Source organism: Pan paniscus, chromosome X (assembly GCF_029289425.2).
Source record: "Pan paniscus chromosome X, NHGRI_mPanPan1-v2.0_pri, whole genome shotgun sequence".
In the NCBI taxonomy this organism is placed as follows: domain Eukaryota; kingdom Metazoa; phylum Chordata; class Mammalia; order Primates; family Hominidae; genus Pan; species Pan paniscus.
In genome coordinates, this window is record NC_073272.2 from 68,483,625 (window position 1) to 68,499,411 (window position 15,787).

The 15,787-nt window shown below is 56.6% G+C and overlaps 1 protein-coding gene across 2 annotated transcripts; it reads left to right on the forward strand.

Moving 5' to 3' along the window:
- The first annotated feature begins 748 nt into the window (after positions 1 to 748).
- EFNB1 (ephrin B1) lies at positions 749 to 13,957 on the forward strand. Of its 2 annotated transcripts, XM_003816897.6 has the most exons (5): positions 749 to 1,703; positions 10,392 to 10,669; positions 11,439 to 11,531; positions 11,735 to 11,863; positions 12,017 to 13,957. In XM_003816897.6, the coding sequence occupies exons 1-5, from the start codon at positions 1,576 to 1,578 to the stop codon at positions 12,427 to 12,429; spliced, it is 1,041 nt and encodes a 346-aa protein (XP_003816945.1). In that variant the 5' UTR covers positions 749 to 1,575; the 3' UTR covers positions 12,430 to 13,957. The 2 variants fall into 2 exon arrangements, with proteins under 2 accessions (XP_003816945.1, XP_063457822.1); XM_063601752.1 differs by having other exon boundaries at positions 782 to 1,703; positions 11,735 to 13,957.
- The last annotated feature ends 1,830 nt before the right edge of the window (positions 13,958 to 15,787 follow it).

The window sequence follows — 15,787 nt, forward strand, 5'->3', positions numbered from 1 at the left end:
TGTGCTTTTTCCTCTTTGCCCTCGAGGTGTCTTTCTTTATCGACGTGCCCTCTCATCCCCGCTTGCCTATCCCGGGACCTTGCCCGCGCCTTCGGACAGGACAAGACTAAATCTTGGCTCCAGAGGTCCCACAAGGCTCCCCCAGAAAGCTGAGATTCCGAAGGCCTGGTCCCCAGGGGCGATGAACACGCCTTCTCTCCCCACCACACCCTACCCTGCTCCCCGCCCCACCTCCAACCCCAATCAAGTACTGGACCCTCACCAGTGTCCCCCTCCCACTGCTCTCACATTTATGTTCCTGACTCTGGGTCCAAGTGCAAGCAGACAGTGCATTTTGAGGGCGAGAGGAGGAAAGCCCACCAAAGCCTTACGTGGGACTGGACGAGGAGCAGACAGGCTGTCCTTGACACGGAGGTGGGCACAGAGCAGGACTTCAGGGGTCCTGTGTGTAAAAAGAGAATGGAAATACTTCCCTGGGGTACTTGGGACAGGGTCAGTGTGCTGGGGTGTTGACCAGACGCGTGGAGAGGAGAGCAGGCCGGCAGCTCTTGAGAGTGCCAACTTCCCACGGGTTGAGCTCTCTGGGAACAGGACTGAGCGGGACCCAACCCTAACCACACGAGCCGCACACTCAGATTGGTGCCATCGGGCGCGCGGCGTCCTTAAGAGCTCCCTGAAACCCCGCCCCCTTCCTGCTCTGGGGGCGTGGTATGGGGCAAGGACCCCGCCACTGAGCTTGCTATTGGCTAAGAGAGCAGGGTTGGCCTTGCGTTCGCCTGAGCAAGGGAGTAGACAGCACAGCGGCAGCGGAGGGAGTCTATGCGAGCTGGACAGCAGTGGGAGGTTTGTGAGGCTCGCGCTGGCCGCAGACCCTCCGGCTCGATCGCCCGGGAGCCAGGACTCGGCGACGCGAGGCTGCCGGGCTATCCGGCCGAGGCTTCGGGGGCGCAAACTAATGGGACTGGCTCGCTCGGCAGCATCTCCCCGCTCTTCTAAGTACACTGAGCAGGGCCCGCGCTGAAGTAGAAGCTGTCCGGGGGCGCGTAGCCCGGAGTCCCAGTGTGGCCCGGAGGAACGGAGCCCGTGCCAGGGCGGCCCAGTCGGGAGCCCGGGGACCGAGCTTGTGTTGTGGGGAAACCCCCACTTCTTCCAAGGGACAGCGATCCCGGGACGGTCGAGGCGTCGGGGCGGTCACCGAGACCTCTGCGGGAAGACCCCGTCGGGGAGAGGGCGCGCAGCCCCGAACCGTCTCGGGAAGTCGAGCGGAATCGGGCGGGATCACCCGGGGGCGCAGAGCCCCCGTCGCGCCTCGTGCGGCAGCGGAGAGCCCAGGAGAACGAGCCCTCGGGGGCCGAAGCCCATGCCCGGGTTGGGGGCGGCTGCCCAGTGAGTCCTCCTGGCCGGCCGGGCGGAGAAGAGCGACACCGAAGCCGGCGGGAGGGGAGCACTTCAAGGCCGGCGGCTGCGGAGGATGGGCGCCTGAGCGGCTCCGAGCGCAGCGCAGCAGAGGAAGGCGAGGCGAGCTTTGCTGAGGAGGCGCCAAGGGATCCCGAAGTGCAGTCTGCCCCCGGGAAGATGGCTCGGCCTGGGCAGCGTTGGCTCGGCAAGTGGCTTGTGGCGATGGTCGTGTGGGCGCTGTGCCGGCTCGCCACACCGCTGGCCAAGAACCTGGAGCCCGTATCCTGGAGCTCCCTCAACCCCAAGTGAGTAACTTATCTCCTCTGGACGCTGGGGTGGGAGGCACTCCTTCAGGGTGAGGCCGCACGCCCCGGAGTGCATGTGGGGAGGTCTTCGGAGGAGGAGCGGCGCCTCATTTTGTCTCCGGCTTTTTCGAGTGTTTTCCTGCGGGCAGGCGGATGGAGCAGGGTGCGGCGGGGTGGGGTAGGGGCACTTGGCTGGGTTGTGACCCCCTGGGCTTCCCAGCCCCTGCCTCTGCACGTCTTGGATCAAGTCGAGGTGGTCGCACAGGCGGAGCTGGGGAGTCCGGGCGCCCGAGAGCGCACCGGAGAACTGAGTGGAGGCGAGAACGCAGCTCCCTCCGGGGCCCCTGGGAACGTGGTGATTTTCGCCGAGAGCCGCTCCAGGAGCGAGCTTGACTCGGGCGAGAGACGAGGCCAGAACACGGGTTCCTCCTTTGCGTAGCTGTGGAGGGAACACAGAGCGGGACCCGGCGCTTGGGGTGGGTGGCAGCGCCAACATCCCCACTCGGGCTTCTCCCATTTTCATTTCTCTTTCTTCCCTGTTTTCCTCCCTGGCTTTTTGCTTTGCTGTCTCTTTTTGCCCCCCGCCCCTCCTTTCTCCCTGCCGGAGCGGTAGAAAGGCGGGCGCTGCTCCCAGGCTCACAAAGGCAGCGGGTGGAGAGGGGCGGAGTGGGAGAGTGGTCGTTGGGTAGTGGGGGTTCGAACCAGTGCCCGTCAGGGGTCCAATGGAGCCGGTAACAGAGCTTCAAGGGCCCGCCAGGGCGGAGAGTGGCGGCCGAGCTGTTGAGGGAGGTGGGTGGAGAAGGAGCGATTCCTGCCCAGGCAGGTCCCCTTGGCCCCCGAGTCTGTCCCCCAGATTGGGGAGCTGTGCTTAGTTTTCCCCAAGGGGTTGGGGCGGGGGGTGGGCAGCTATATAAAGGACATCCTTTCTTTTCTTCTCCTTCCCCTGCACAACTACCCCACCACCACCACACACACAACCCCTCCAAACAACACGCACACCTTTCAGGGCGGTGGCTCAGTGGTTTCTGGGCTTTTAGTGGGAAGTCGCTGGGGCTGTTGTAGTGACCTCTGGACCTTCTTCTCTTTTGGCATCCAGGACTCAGGTTGGAACCAAGGGTCAAAATTGCCCTTCCTCTCAGTTTTCTGGAGGTCCCAGCAATGTGCGAACAACCCCACTTAGCAGGAAACTGGGGAGCTTTGACCTGCTCCATCCGTGATCACTGATTCCTGTATCTCAAATTTCTTCCTGTCCACTCTTGCTGCCCCCCGCCGCCTCCCCCCCAACCCCGCCCTGCCCCGGGTAACTTCCCAGGCTCCTGCCTACCTTGGCCTCTTGGGTCCCAGGGACGTTTGATCTCTCAGCCCTGGAGTAGGAGAAGGCAGCTTTAGTTTTCTTCTCCTCGATTAAGGTAGAGTCCTATTACTGGTTGGTGGGATGGCTAAACCAGGGTTGGGGTGGAGGGCTCTCCCTGGGTACAAGGAAAGGGATTGGCAAGAATTTCTTTCCTACCCAGAAGCCAAACGGGGTACAACACTCTCCTAACAGCAGGGGCTCAAAATGCTCTGGGAGCTCTGGGCTGCTTGAGCCCAGGGGGGAACGTTGTGAAGTGCTCAGTGGTTGTGAAGTACTCAGTGGTTGTGAAGTGCTCAGTTACCCCGGTAAGGGTGGAGGCTGGAAATGTTCTGTCTTGAGCCAGGAGAGTTGAAATCCGCCTGGGGTAGCCCATCATAGGGGCTCATGGGAGTGACCTAATTGCTCTCTCGGGTCTCTAACCAGAGATAGCATGCAGCTCCACAGCTGGAAAGGAGCCCTCCTGCAGAGTTGGGGGTGCTGGAAGAAACACGATCTGTCTGTGCTTCCCCCTTTTTGTGCTCAGAGACTTTAGTGCTCTGGACTGGTTTACAGGTTTTGGGGGGTGGTATCCTCTCTGACCCTCCTCCTCATCTACCTCAAGCTGAGGGCAGGCATTGTGGGGTGGGGATGGGGGGTGGCTGAAGACTCTCTAGAAACTGTCCGAATTCCATTCTGTAATTGGGTAGATCCTGAGAAGGATCAGAGACTGATCCTGGTGCACCCTCCTTCCATCCAGGCTCAGGGGTCTGGAATGCAGCCACTGTCTACATGTGTTGGCTCGGGGTGGTGGGGGCAAATGGACAGGAAGGAGGCACTGCCCTCAGCTCTCCTTGAGCTTTGGGGGCTGCTTCTGCCACCGCGCCCAACCCTCAGGCTGCCACAGCCTTTCAAATAAACAGTCCCTCTCTGTCTCCCTCCCTCTCTGCCTCCTGCCCGAGTTCTCCTCTCAGGCCCGTGTCAGTTCGCCCTCTCATACCCTCCGCGAGCAGCGCTCACTTCCCCTCTCCAGCTAGGCTCGCCTGCTCTGCCTTGCTCTCACACTCCCTCTCACTCTTAGTCACTCTCTGCCTCTTTTTCTCAAGTCCTTTTGTTTCTCGCACATGCCCGTGCTCTCCCTCTCAGGCTCATTTTCTCTCTTCCCTCCCCTCTTCCTCTCCTGGCTTTTGGTCTCTCTCCTCAGCCCTGTCAGAAGCTGGCAACCCCCATCCCAAAAAAGAAAATCTCCCAGTGCCTATAAACCCTGCTTAATTGCTTCCTTCTTGGGAAAAAAAAAATCAAAATAAAAGAAGTGGTGGGGCTGGGGGTCCACTTCCAGGTTCCAAGGTGCGTGCGGCCCGGCCCCAGCCCTGACTGAGAGGGGAAGCGGGAATGGCTGGCCCAAGACTCCCAAGCCTCTTTCCCAAATTGGTGCTGGGGCCTTCTGGGGTGCTAGTCCCTGAGTGGCAGGAGCTTCTGCCTCCTTGGCCCCTCCTGTCAGATTTGCCCCATGAGCGCAAGGTGGGGGGATGGGTTTGGTCCTGCTAGAGTTTTTTTTAGGAACCTCTGTGTGTGCGTGTGTGTGTGTGTGTGTGTGTGTGTGTGTGTGTGTGTGTCTGAGTTGGGGGGCTGTTATCTAAATGGTCCTAGGCGACCCCTCCCGCAGCCTCTTCCCCTGGGAGCTTGGGGCAGCCGGCAGGCCTCACACTTGAGTCCTCAGCCAAGTCCAGCTGCTGCAGTTCAGTCTCTCAGTCCCGTCCTGACCCCTTCCTGCCCCCCACTCAGGTTCCCCCACCTCCAGGGAGTCAGAATGTGCCTGAGATCACATTACAAACATTCCCTACAAGGGGGTGGGGGTGGGGGGTTCAGCTTGGCATCCAGGACCCTTGACTCCAGCATGGGTGGGGGCAGCTGCAGACCCCAACCCATGCTTGCCTGCTCCAAGCCAAAGTGTTGGCCCCAGCCCCACACAGCTGTTCTAGCTCACAGTCCTGGGGAGGCCAGCTCAGGGGGCCCTTTTCCGGGGTGGTTAGGGACCTGACCTCTTCTACTCTGTGGCTGATTGGCCACAGGTGGGGGCCTGAGAGTGATGGGAATCCAGCAGCTCCTAAAGTCCCCTGTTCCCCTGCCTCCCCTCTCCCACATAGGGCAGCCAGGCAAGGGCAAGAAGGACCTGTGAGGCTGGGGTGGGGACTGAATCGAGGGTTCCCTTTCTTCCCTTGGGCTCTCTGTTGTCTCATCCGCTCAGGTGAATGGGGATGCGTGGGCCCTGGATACTATGGTGCATCACTGTTTTCTGGGGTTAGGGACTAAAGGAGATAGAGTGGGCCAGCCAGGAGGCTGCTAGTTGCCATGGGAACACCAGGTTTGGGGGAGAGTCCACTCTGTGACTATTAGAGGAGCTGAGATACGGGGGTGCTCACCAGCCACATTCTGGGTTCCTTACCCCGCAGACCATAGCAGCCCCTCTTGGGCGTGTTTCACGATCATTGTTTTGGGTCAGGGTGCTAGCAGCCAGGAATGTAAGCTCCTTCAGCTTTTTACTTCTAAATAATGCTGTGTTTGGCATGCTAACTAATAGGCAGGCGGCACCTTGCTACTTACGATGCATTCTCATATATGATCTCATCGAATGCTCCCAACAACCCTGGGAAGTAGGTATTGGTCCCATTTTCCAGATAAGAAGGCATATGCCCAGACAAGGGAAGTGACTCGTCTAAGGCCAGTCAATGACTTGCCTATGGGGGCAGAGCTGTGTTGTGTGCCATTCATTCCTGCTGCCTTGAAATATAGGAGAGACAGGAATTCAAGGTGGCGTTTGGGAAGAGGCCCTGGCTCCCTGCCCCTGAGTTCCCCTCTTACCTCGCAGGTGTGCAAGCATCTGTCCCTGTGACTCAGGCCCTGTCTGTGTGGGGTGAGCAGTGCTCCAACTTCCTCATTTGACTTTTCTAGGCCTATCTTCCAGGGCTGACTGCTTGGGTGACCTGAACTAAAGGCAGCCAACTCACTGCCTGGCACACTCCCTGCGGAGCTCTGAGTGGCACCTTTGGTTCCTCTCTGAGCTAAGAATCTCTCTTCTCAGGGACCCCACAGAAAGCAGACATCGACATCGAGGAGGGGGGGTATTAAATTCATAATGGACACGAGCTTTAGCCAGGTGGGGCAGAGGGAAGGGCATAGTTCAGTGTAGATGGGGAGGGTGACTTCCTCCAGGACTCTCCTGGCTTCCCTGCCTCTGACAGAGCTGTGTGTGCCAGGACCCAGCTGCTGTTCCTGCCCACCCACGCCTGGGCGGGCACTGCTGGGACACGCCAGGCCTGCTCCTGCCAGCCTCGGGGGCTGGGTGGAGCTGGGGGAGTTAAAGAGGAGCCTTTAATTTGGGGGCTCCCCACCCTAGCTGGGATGAGAACAGACTTGAGCTCTGGCTTGGGGTCTGTCCTCCATTGGTCTTGCCACCCTGGGAGGTGCAGATGCAGTGGTCGTGGGGTCACTGAATCGAGGTTGAGGCTAGAGGCTTCTACCAGACTTGGACTTGCATGGCCTAGAACCAGGCTCCCCCTTTGGTCATTCTCTGACCACAAGTTGCTAGAGCCTGAGAGCAGGGTGACAGGGAAAGAAGTATAGACCTGGTGGGATGTGGGCAGGTTTCTGGGCAAGACCCTCCTAGCTGCAAGCTCTCCCTGCCCCCTGTAAATTGTATTCACATGGGTGGAGAAGGGCTTATCCGGAGAAAACAAGGAGGGGGCTGTTGGTTAGTTGGTTTCTGGCCAGTCCAGGGCCTTGGAGGCTACTGTCCCCAGCCCCTTCAGGCTTTTCATATCCCAGGATTCTTTGTGGCAGTGATGGCATGGTGGTGCTTCTAAGCTAGGTAGAAAGGCTGAAGGTAGAACTTGGGTTAGGGTAGAGGGGGAAGAGCTGGAATAGCTTAGGCCGCCTCCCCCAAGTCCTTTTACTCCCTGGGGTGGCGCCCTGGGGTCCCAGGGCTATCTGAGGCTGGAGAGGGAAGGCCTCAGGGGTTACCATGGCGACCTGCTTCAGGCTTCCTGCTGAGCCATGTCAATCCCTTTATTTTTCAGAAAAGGGCTTTGTCTGGGGGTGGCCCCAGGCAGAAAAGCTTGGCTTGGTCCTAGGGTGGGGGGAAGTAAGGTGGAGGATAAAGAGTTTCACTTCGGGATATCTCTTCCTCCTCTTGCCTTACTCCTACTCCTAATCTGGTAAGAGGGGAGAACTGTAGGGTCCCCCTTTAAAGTATGACTAGTGTTCTACCTAGCTTTGGCCTTCACTCTCACTGGCTATACACCCATCCCTTATGGCCCCTTACCACTCTCTTGAGCTTCTGACAGGTCAAGACGAGGTTTGCCCAGTGGTCGGGAAGATGCTAAGGTTACCAGTATGGGGGATCAGGGTCAGGGAAGGTGGGTCTCATCAGGCTCCGCTCCCTTCTGCACTTTAGGGGAAGGTGAGTTTCCCTCTGCCAGCTGCCATGCAAATGAACTAATGAATATTTATGAAGTCTGTTCACTGAGGTTGAAGAGACTCTGAGGGGTTTTGGGGGCAATAGTTCTCTCTTCTCCCCCCTCCTCCATCATGTAGACATCTGTTTCCTCAATGCCTCTGGCTTCAAGGTAGAACCCCAATTAGCTAGAAGCCCTGTTCCAATTCCAGGGCTCTGGAACCTGGGTGGCAATGGGAGACTGCACTTGGGGTAGACAGGACTCCCTGGTGAGTAAGCCAGAACCGAGTGGTTAGAAAGCTGAGCTGGCCTGTCTCCCTTTCCGTGCCCTCTATGTAGCTGCATATATATGTGTTGTTAAGATGCAACAGTACAAGGATTCAGGTAATGTTTTAGGGCCTCTTAGACCCATCGGGTTATTGTCCTGGGTAGGTTTAGACCCCTCTTTTCAATGGGAACATTCATCTGATCATTCATTCCCTCACATGCAGGGCCTGGACTCTAAGGTTCCTGCTGGCTCTAAGATGTGAGCAGTTGTCTAATCCTGCCATCTGGATGGAACCGTTGTGAGCACTGGAAAGGGAAAAAATGCCTGGAGAATTCTAGAGGCTTTGGGGAAACTTGTTGGCTTTGTATGGTGCATGGGACAGGGGTATTCCATCTGAAATGTTTATCCAGGCTTCCATCCCATGCCTACTTCCTTTCTGGGCCCTCTATAGTTAGGTACCAGTGGGGAGGCCATCTCATTCTGGCTTTTACCCTCCTGCACATCAAGATGGCAGCTCCCAATTTGGTGGAGCCTCACTCGACATGGAGGAAAGGCTGCTTTTCTTCGTCCACTTCATCCATGTGGTCAGTTTCCCTCTTCGCCTACTTGGGTATCATTTCCCTCCCTCAGATGAGGACACAGGTTTGGCATTGCAAAGGCATTTGCCCAGAGTTCCCAGTAGGCCGGTATTGCTTGTAGTACCTTTGGTGTAATGGGCCCTCAGGAAATGGAACCACTCTTTTCTCAGATGATTGTGGTAGCCTGTGAACTGGTGCATGACACTGTCAGCTTCATTCTCTTTAAGCACTGCCTGAAGCCTTCCATTGTCCTTCCTGCTCTGAGAGCCTGTCTCCAATGGGATGAAACCCACTCTGCTTGCTGTGACCCTTGAAGCCTTTCAGTCTGGCCCCAGGTGAACTTTTCCACCTCTTCTTCTGTTTCTCTCTCCTCACTCCCAGCCAAGCTGGACCAATCACTGGCCTGGGCTTTGTGTTGTAGCCACTGCTGTCTACTGTCTCAGTGTGTTGACTTCTTATTCCTCACCTAAGACCCACTTTCATCCTGCCTTTCCTGTGGATACATCTCTGACCATCCTGGTCAGATGAGCTATCTCTTTCTTCTCCCTGCCTCCAGCCCTTGCTGCTTGAATCATCATCCTCACACATACCTACAGATAGCCTGGTGTTGTCTATCACTCGAGTATGGGTTATTTACTTTTCTGACCCAAACTGGACAGTAAAGTCCTTGACGATGGAGCCATATCTTCTCTTCCTGTTTCCCCTCCAAGATATGAGAGTGAGCTCATAGGTACTTAGTGTTAGTATCTGACCTCCTGCCTCTTGGGAGACTGCTTCTAAGAGGCAGTCAAACATGTTGAACGCCTATTGTGTGCTAGGTGTTCTCCATGTGCTGCCTTGTCTCCCCACCACAATATTGGAAGGTAGGGGCTCTTGCCACCCCCACTTTACAAGAGAAGAAACTGAAGCTCAGAACAGGCAGCTCATCCAAGGTCACAGAGTTAGTAAGGGCCTAGCTTTGGAATCTGATTCTAAAGTCTGTGTTCTTTCTCCTACATGGTTCTGCCTTGCTCTCAGCACCAGCCCATCCAGTCTCAGAAATGGCCAATGGAGCACCATTTTCTTTATGTGTGCTTAGGCAAGGACAGAGTCCTACGGATAGGTGGTCCTGGGCTGCTGACCCTCCCTGCTGTCCCCCAGTGCCTGGCTTTCTGGATTAGAATATGAACCTGGCTCAAAAGGCATTTGTCCATCTCCTCTCAGGAGCTGGAGTAGGAGCAACATAGAGGTGACAGGTTAGGATACAGATGAGGCCCTATCTTCTATGATCTGTTGTCTCTGGTTGAGCCCCTTCTCTTCTCCTCTGTTCTTTTTAAGAATGAGATGAATCAAGTTTAGGAATTCAGGGTCTTGCATTTTGAGGGTGGGATGAATTGCCAGTAGGACAATAGGCAGTGGGAGTGAGCAGAGCTGCACCTGGCCAGAGACTGTGGCCATCATCCCTTTGCTCCAGGCGATGCCTGTTCCTATCTTTCCATCATGCCCAAGATTAGGAAGGATGGGGGAGAAGACATGGGTCCCAGACAGATTGAGCTCCCCCAGCCTTTGGCTGGGAGCTGCGGGGGGTGGTGACTAAGACATGTGTGGGCTTGCTGTGTGTGTGTATGTGTGTGGTGTGTGTGTGCGCGCGCACGTGTGTATGGGTATAGGAGAGGTAGTAGCAGCGGTCATGAAGGAATGTTTGTTGGGGGTGGGGGTATATAAGACTGCCACCTCCAGGTAGCATGGGCCTGACACCTTGGTACCCAGCCCATTGGCCACGTCAGCCCCCTGCGGAAATGCCACATTAGGACAAAGGGCTCCCCCAGCCAGGCAGTGCTCCACCCTGCCGAGCAGTCAGAGCCTGGCAGCCTTGCCCATGGGCCACCCCTTCCACACCCTCCTGGTAGTGTGGTTCTCTCTCCCCACCCCCAGCCTGAGGATGGAGGAAGGGCAGAAGGCTTGCTCTTGCCGTCTCCACCCAGTAGGCCCAGCCCGGCTCTCGTCCGCTTCTCTGGTTCTGGAATGGCCTGGGGCCACCCCCAACCCTGAGGCTGACCGTCTTCTTCCTTCTGGGCAGGTTCCTGAGTGGGAAGGGCTTGGTGATCTATCCGAAAATTGGAGACAAGCTGGACATCATCTGCCCCCGAGCAGAAGCAGGGCGGCCCTATGAGTACTACAAGCTGTACCTGGTGCGGCCTGAGCAGGCAGCTGCCTGTAGCACAGTGCTCGACCCCAACGTGTTGGTCACCTGCAATAGGCCAGAGCAGGAAATACGCTTTACCATCAAGTTCCAGGAGTTCAGCCCCAACTACATGGGCCTGGAGTTCAAGAAGCACCATGATTACTACATTACCTGTGAGTCCCGCCCATCCCATCCTCTGACTCTCTCCCTGGGCTTAACTCTTTCCTCTCCTGTAGTAGTGGGAGCTTCTAAGTGGTGCAATGCTATTGCATGTAGTTAAGACCCTGCTGGATCTGATCCCCTTTGAAGACTGGCATGTTCTCCTCTTAGCCTGGCCTTGGAATTCTCGCCCCAACATTTACCAAGCTCACCTTGGCTCCAGGGGTTGGGCAGGAGAGGTCTCCAATTCGTGTTGCTTCTCTCTTATTTTCTTTGCCCACCTAAGTTCTAATATTGGGAATGGTAACATATGCCAGGCCCTTTGGGATCAGCCAGCTATTCAGCCTTTTTCTTCAGGGGAAACCAAGGCCCCAAAAGGTGAAGGGACTTCTTGCCTTAGATCACACAGTGAGTTAGAGATAGGGTCAGGACTCCAACCCAGTTCTCCTGATTCCTACTCCAGAATTCCTTTCAGCCTATGTAGAAGCCCCCATTATGATCCCAGTGAGGAGGCAGACCTTACCGAGGGGCCATGGCCTGCTCGTGACAGAGGAGCAGTGCCCCTGGGGGTGGGGCTTGTTCTTGGCCTGGGCTGGACTAGGCCATTTTGTTCCTAGTGGGAGGGAAGAAAATGAAAAGGTTCACTGGTAGATGGGAGCTGCTTGCTTCTCCCGACTGCAGTTTCTCTCCCTGTTGGCTGAAGCAGAATGGGAGTTTCTGGGTAATGCTAGTAGACCTTTCTCTCCTCCTGACTTCTCTGACTTCTCTGGCCTCTTCCTGCAGCAACATCCAATGGAAGCCTGGAGGGGCTGGAAAACCGGGAGGGCGGTGTGTGCCGCACACGCACCATGAAGATCATCATGAAGGTTGGGCAAGGTGAGTGCCTAGTCTGAGGGTCCCCTCACCCCACCCTGTTTGACCTTTGGAACAGATGTTCCTGGCTGGGTGCATGTGTATTAGGAGTGGGGGAGCAGGCGTAGGGTTACAGTATCCAGGCCATTCTTGGCCCACCCTTGATGACTGAGGGCACCTATGCTGGCCGGGTCCCTGCCTCTCACCTGTTCTGTCTCCATTCTTAGATCCCAATGCTGTGATGCCTGAGCAGCTGACTACCAGCAGGCCCAGCAAGGAGGCAGACAACACTGTCAAGATGGCCACACAGGCCCCTGGTAGTCGGGGCTCCCTGGGTGACTCTGATGGCAAGCATGGTAAGTGTATGTGTTTCCCAGAGGTCAGGAGCCATTGCTCTGTCGCCTTGTTAGGCCCTGTCCCTGAAGAAATGCAAGCTGGGCCTGGCCTGAAATCTGCTGTGTGTCCCTGGGACCCCTGGCTGACTGTTCCTTCCCCTTTCCCTTCCTCAGAGACTGTGAACCAGGAAGAGAAGAGTGGCCCAGGTGCAAGTGGGGGCAGCAGCGGGGACCCTGATGGCTTCTTCAACTCCAAGGTGGCATTGTTCGCGGCTGTTGGTGCCGGTTGCGTCATCTTCCTGCTCATCATCATCTTCCTGACGGTCCTACTACTGAAGCTACGCAAGCGGCACCGCAAGCACACACAGCAGCGGGCGGCTGCCCTCTCGCTCAGTACCCTGGCCAGTCCCAAGGGGGGCAGTGGCACAGCGGGCACCGAGCCCAGCGACATCATCATTCCCTTACGGACTACAGAGAACAACTACTGTCCCCACTATGAGAAGGTGAGTGGGGACTACGGGCACCCTGTCTACATCGTCCAAGAGATGCCGCCCCAGAGCCCGGCGAACATCTACTACAAGGTCTGAGTGCCCGGCACGGCCTCAGGCCCCCGAGGGACAGTCGGCCTGGACCGGACCTCTCCTTTCGCCCCCACACCCCCTCCCCTTGCCAGCTGTGCCCACCTTTGTATTTAGTTTTGTAGTTTCTTGGCTTTTATAATCCCCCTTTTTCCCTGCCCCCTGGGCTTCGGAGGGGGGTGCTTGTGCCCCTAACCCCCATGCTCTTGTGCCTTCCCCCTCTGGCCAGGCCTCTGGGCTCCGTGGGGGCGCCCCTTCTTGGAAGGCAGGGCTGGACACTGATGGACAGCAGGCAGGGAGACAGTCCCCTGGCCCTGCCCCTCCCTCGCCCCCCTTGCCACCTTCCCAGGACTGCTTGTCCGCTATCATCACTGTTTTTAATGCTTTTGTGTTCATTTTTTAGCTGTCAACTCATTTTCATCTGTTTTTTGAAGAAAAATGGAAAAATGTAAAAGGCAGCCCCTCCCCAGGCTTTGTGAGCCTGGCCCGAGCCAGTATAAGAGGGCCTGGGGCACGATGTGGTCAGCCAGGAAGCATAGGATGCCATTTCTTTTATAGACTCCTTGGTATTTCTGGTGGGGTAAGGGGCAGGCCAGGGCTGTTCACGCCCATGAGGGAAGAGGAAAGTGCCACTGGGCAAGGTGTCCCACCCTCCCCTCCTGACCCTCCTACGAGGCTTATCCTGGCAATGGGGTAGTCACTGCCACCCTTACACACACACACACACACACACACACACACACACACACACACACAAAATCCCTTCCTTGTGGGATTCTTGGGCATCTTCTGCCTCCCTCACTCTCACGGTAATTAATGTCTTAATTGGCTGTTGCCTGGGGAACAGGAGAGCTGCTGCAGGCAGATGACCTCATGGGGGGTGGAGGGAGGTGAGGTGCCCAGGTGGCTATTTGCCCTGCAGAGCTGCGAGTTTCCCCTCCACCCCCCGCCCTGTTCTCTCCTTACCTTTGGCATCCTTTGGCCTGGTGGGGAAACAGAGGCCCAGGGTGGAGACCTAAGCGGGTATAAGACCAGGTGGCCTGCTCCTTTTCTGGGCCCTAGCACAGGTGGGTAACCCCCACCCAACCCAGCTCCTGCTGCTGTCCCAGTCTTGGGCTGGGGCCTGGAAAGAGGAAGAGGCTGCCTGGGGCTGGGCCAGCCTGCTGTGCACTTTGACCCCAGTTCCTTGCCAGCACGGCTGCTAACAGACTGCCACTTGAGTGCGCCTTGCAGGCACTCCCAGAGCAGCCATGGAAGGAGCTGGGCCTCACACCATCCACCTCCACACTGCCTCCTGGCCAGCTGCCCACCCCAGTGCCAGGTGGGAGAGGGAGCAGAACAGCCAGCCCCTTCCAGGTGGCAGTCGGAAGGGTTTTTGTTTTTGTTTCTGTTGCCATTTGTGTAAATACTAGTCTTTTTGGAAAAAAAATAATGTAAAGATGTTTTGTATAAACTCTGAATTATTTTCTTGTTGCTTTTTTCTTAGAAAAAAATGAGAACTAAAAAAAAAAAAAAAAAAATTAACCACATGGAGAAATGGGTGTAAAATGGTGTCGTGATGTTGGGAAATGGAGAGTGAGAGTTGTGTGCGTGCGTGTGTGGTGGGGGTGTGTGTGTGTGCGCTTTCCTGTGCTCAAACCACTGGTGACTGGGGCAGGTACGGGCAGATGATGGCTATCCTCGTGGAGCAAGATGTTTTAGTGCCCTATGACCCTCCTGCCACTCTCCTCACCCCAGGTTTTTCTGCTCTCTTGTTCTGCTGTCATGGAGCCTGAGACCATTTCCCCTGTTCATCCTGTCACCTCTGTGGCATAGGCCACGGGCATCTGCCCAGTCTGGCACAGGCCCAGTTAGAGAGGGTTAATGGAGGAGGGGATGTTCCCATGGGGACCTGGGTGTGTCCACAAGTACTGCCACCACCTAGCTGGGGCTAGATCTGGGACCTGCTGGCAGGCCCAGCCCTGCCCTGCCTCAGGACGCCTGGAGGTGGATAGAAATAACTTCCCAAGATCTGAACTTCGGCTGCAGCCTACTGGGTATTGGGCCTGCTTCAGGCTGCCCAGTTCACCTCTCAGCCAGAAGAATCTTGCTTCTGAGCTGGGCCACACCACAGCCACCACCATGGCATAGTTGGGGGCTTCTGGCCAGCAGTCGATACCCTCAAGCTAGAGCAGCTTTGAGCACCCGGTCTACCTCCCACAGGCTGATGAGTAACTTGCTCAAGTCAAAGAGTGTGGTGAGGGCCCTGAAGAGGGTTTGGCCTCCATCCCACAGCGGAGAGGCAGACTGGCAGGGCCTGGAGCCTTCCTGCTCCAGCCTGGAGCAGCCTGCTGGTTTTGTGGGGGGACTCCCTGTGGAGATGGCTAAGACAGATGTCAGGGGAAGAGGACAAGTGAGATCCAGCAGCTAAAAATGGGGTAGAAGGCAGCAGAGGAAAGAGGAGGAAGAAGGAGAGAGAGAGTGATCCAGAGTAGGAAGCCCCAGAGAATTAGCCAAGGTGCCACCCGGGCTATGAGGGAAGTGGGGAGCTGGTGGAGAAGAAAGGGGGCGGAAAGCCACAGGGCCTGCAGGCGGAGGGAAGGAAGGTTGGGCTAGTGTAGGGCTGGGCCTGGCTGGGGTGCTCCTGGAGCCAGCTGGGGCAGAGGCTGTTTATTTGGTTTCTCATTAACCAAAGGAAGTGCCTGGATCAGATGGAGCCTCTGCTGCTTGACTGCCTGCCCAGAGTGGGGCCCGGCCTGGGCTGGGGGTCTCTCATCAGGGTTGGTTCAGGCCAGATTGGTGTCGCTCACTGGGGTAGAGCCTGACTCAGTTGAGTGAGCACTTCCCGCACTTCTCCAACTGAGTGTCCTCCAGTAGTCCCCCACCCAGTCCACGCCTTCAACCCTCCCAGTGGGGGATGGAGCCCTGAGGGCCCCCTGGGAGCAGCTGTGGGAGTGTGAAGTAAAATCCAAGGGAGATTTTACAAAGGAAAGTGGGGCAATCTGCTGGGTAGCCCAGAAGCTTCGCAACTGGCTGTTCCCTTGCCCTAGCATGGGTGCCATGGCTGGTGCTGGTTTGAGCTTGGTGCTCACACTGTTGGTCACACAGTGTGCTTAGTAATTCCTTGTGTCCTTCACCTGGACAGCACCTGCCAGTTTGTTCAAATGCTTCTACACACTTTGTTTCATTGAATCTCACAAACTGCCCTGTGAGGGTGGTAGGTGGGGAATTACCTGACTTATATTTGAGATGAGGAAACCGAGACCCTGTGAGGGGCTGTAACTTGCCCAAGGATACACATCAGGTGAACAGGAGCACTAGGATACAAGTGCAGGCCTTTTATTACACCACGAGCAAATAAGAGGTATTCCCTGAGAGCGAGGGGTAT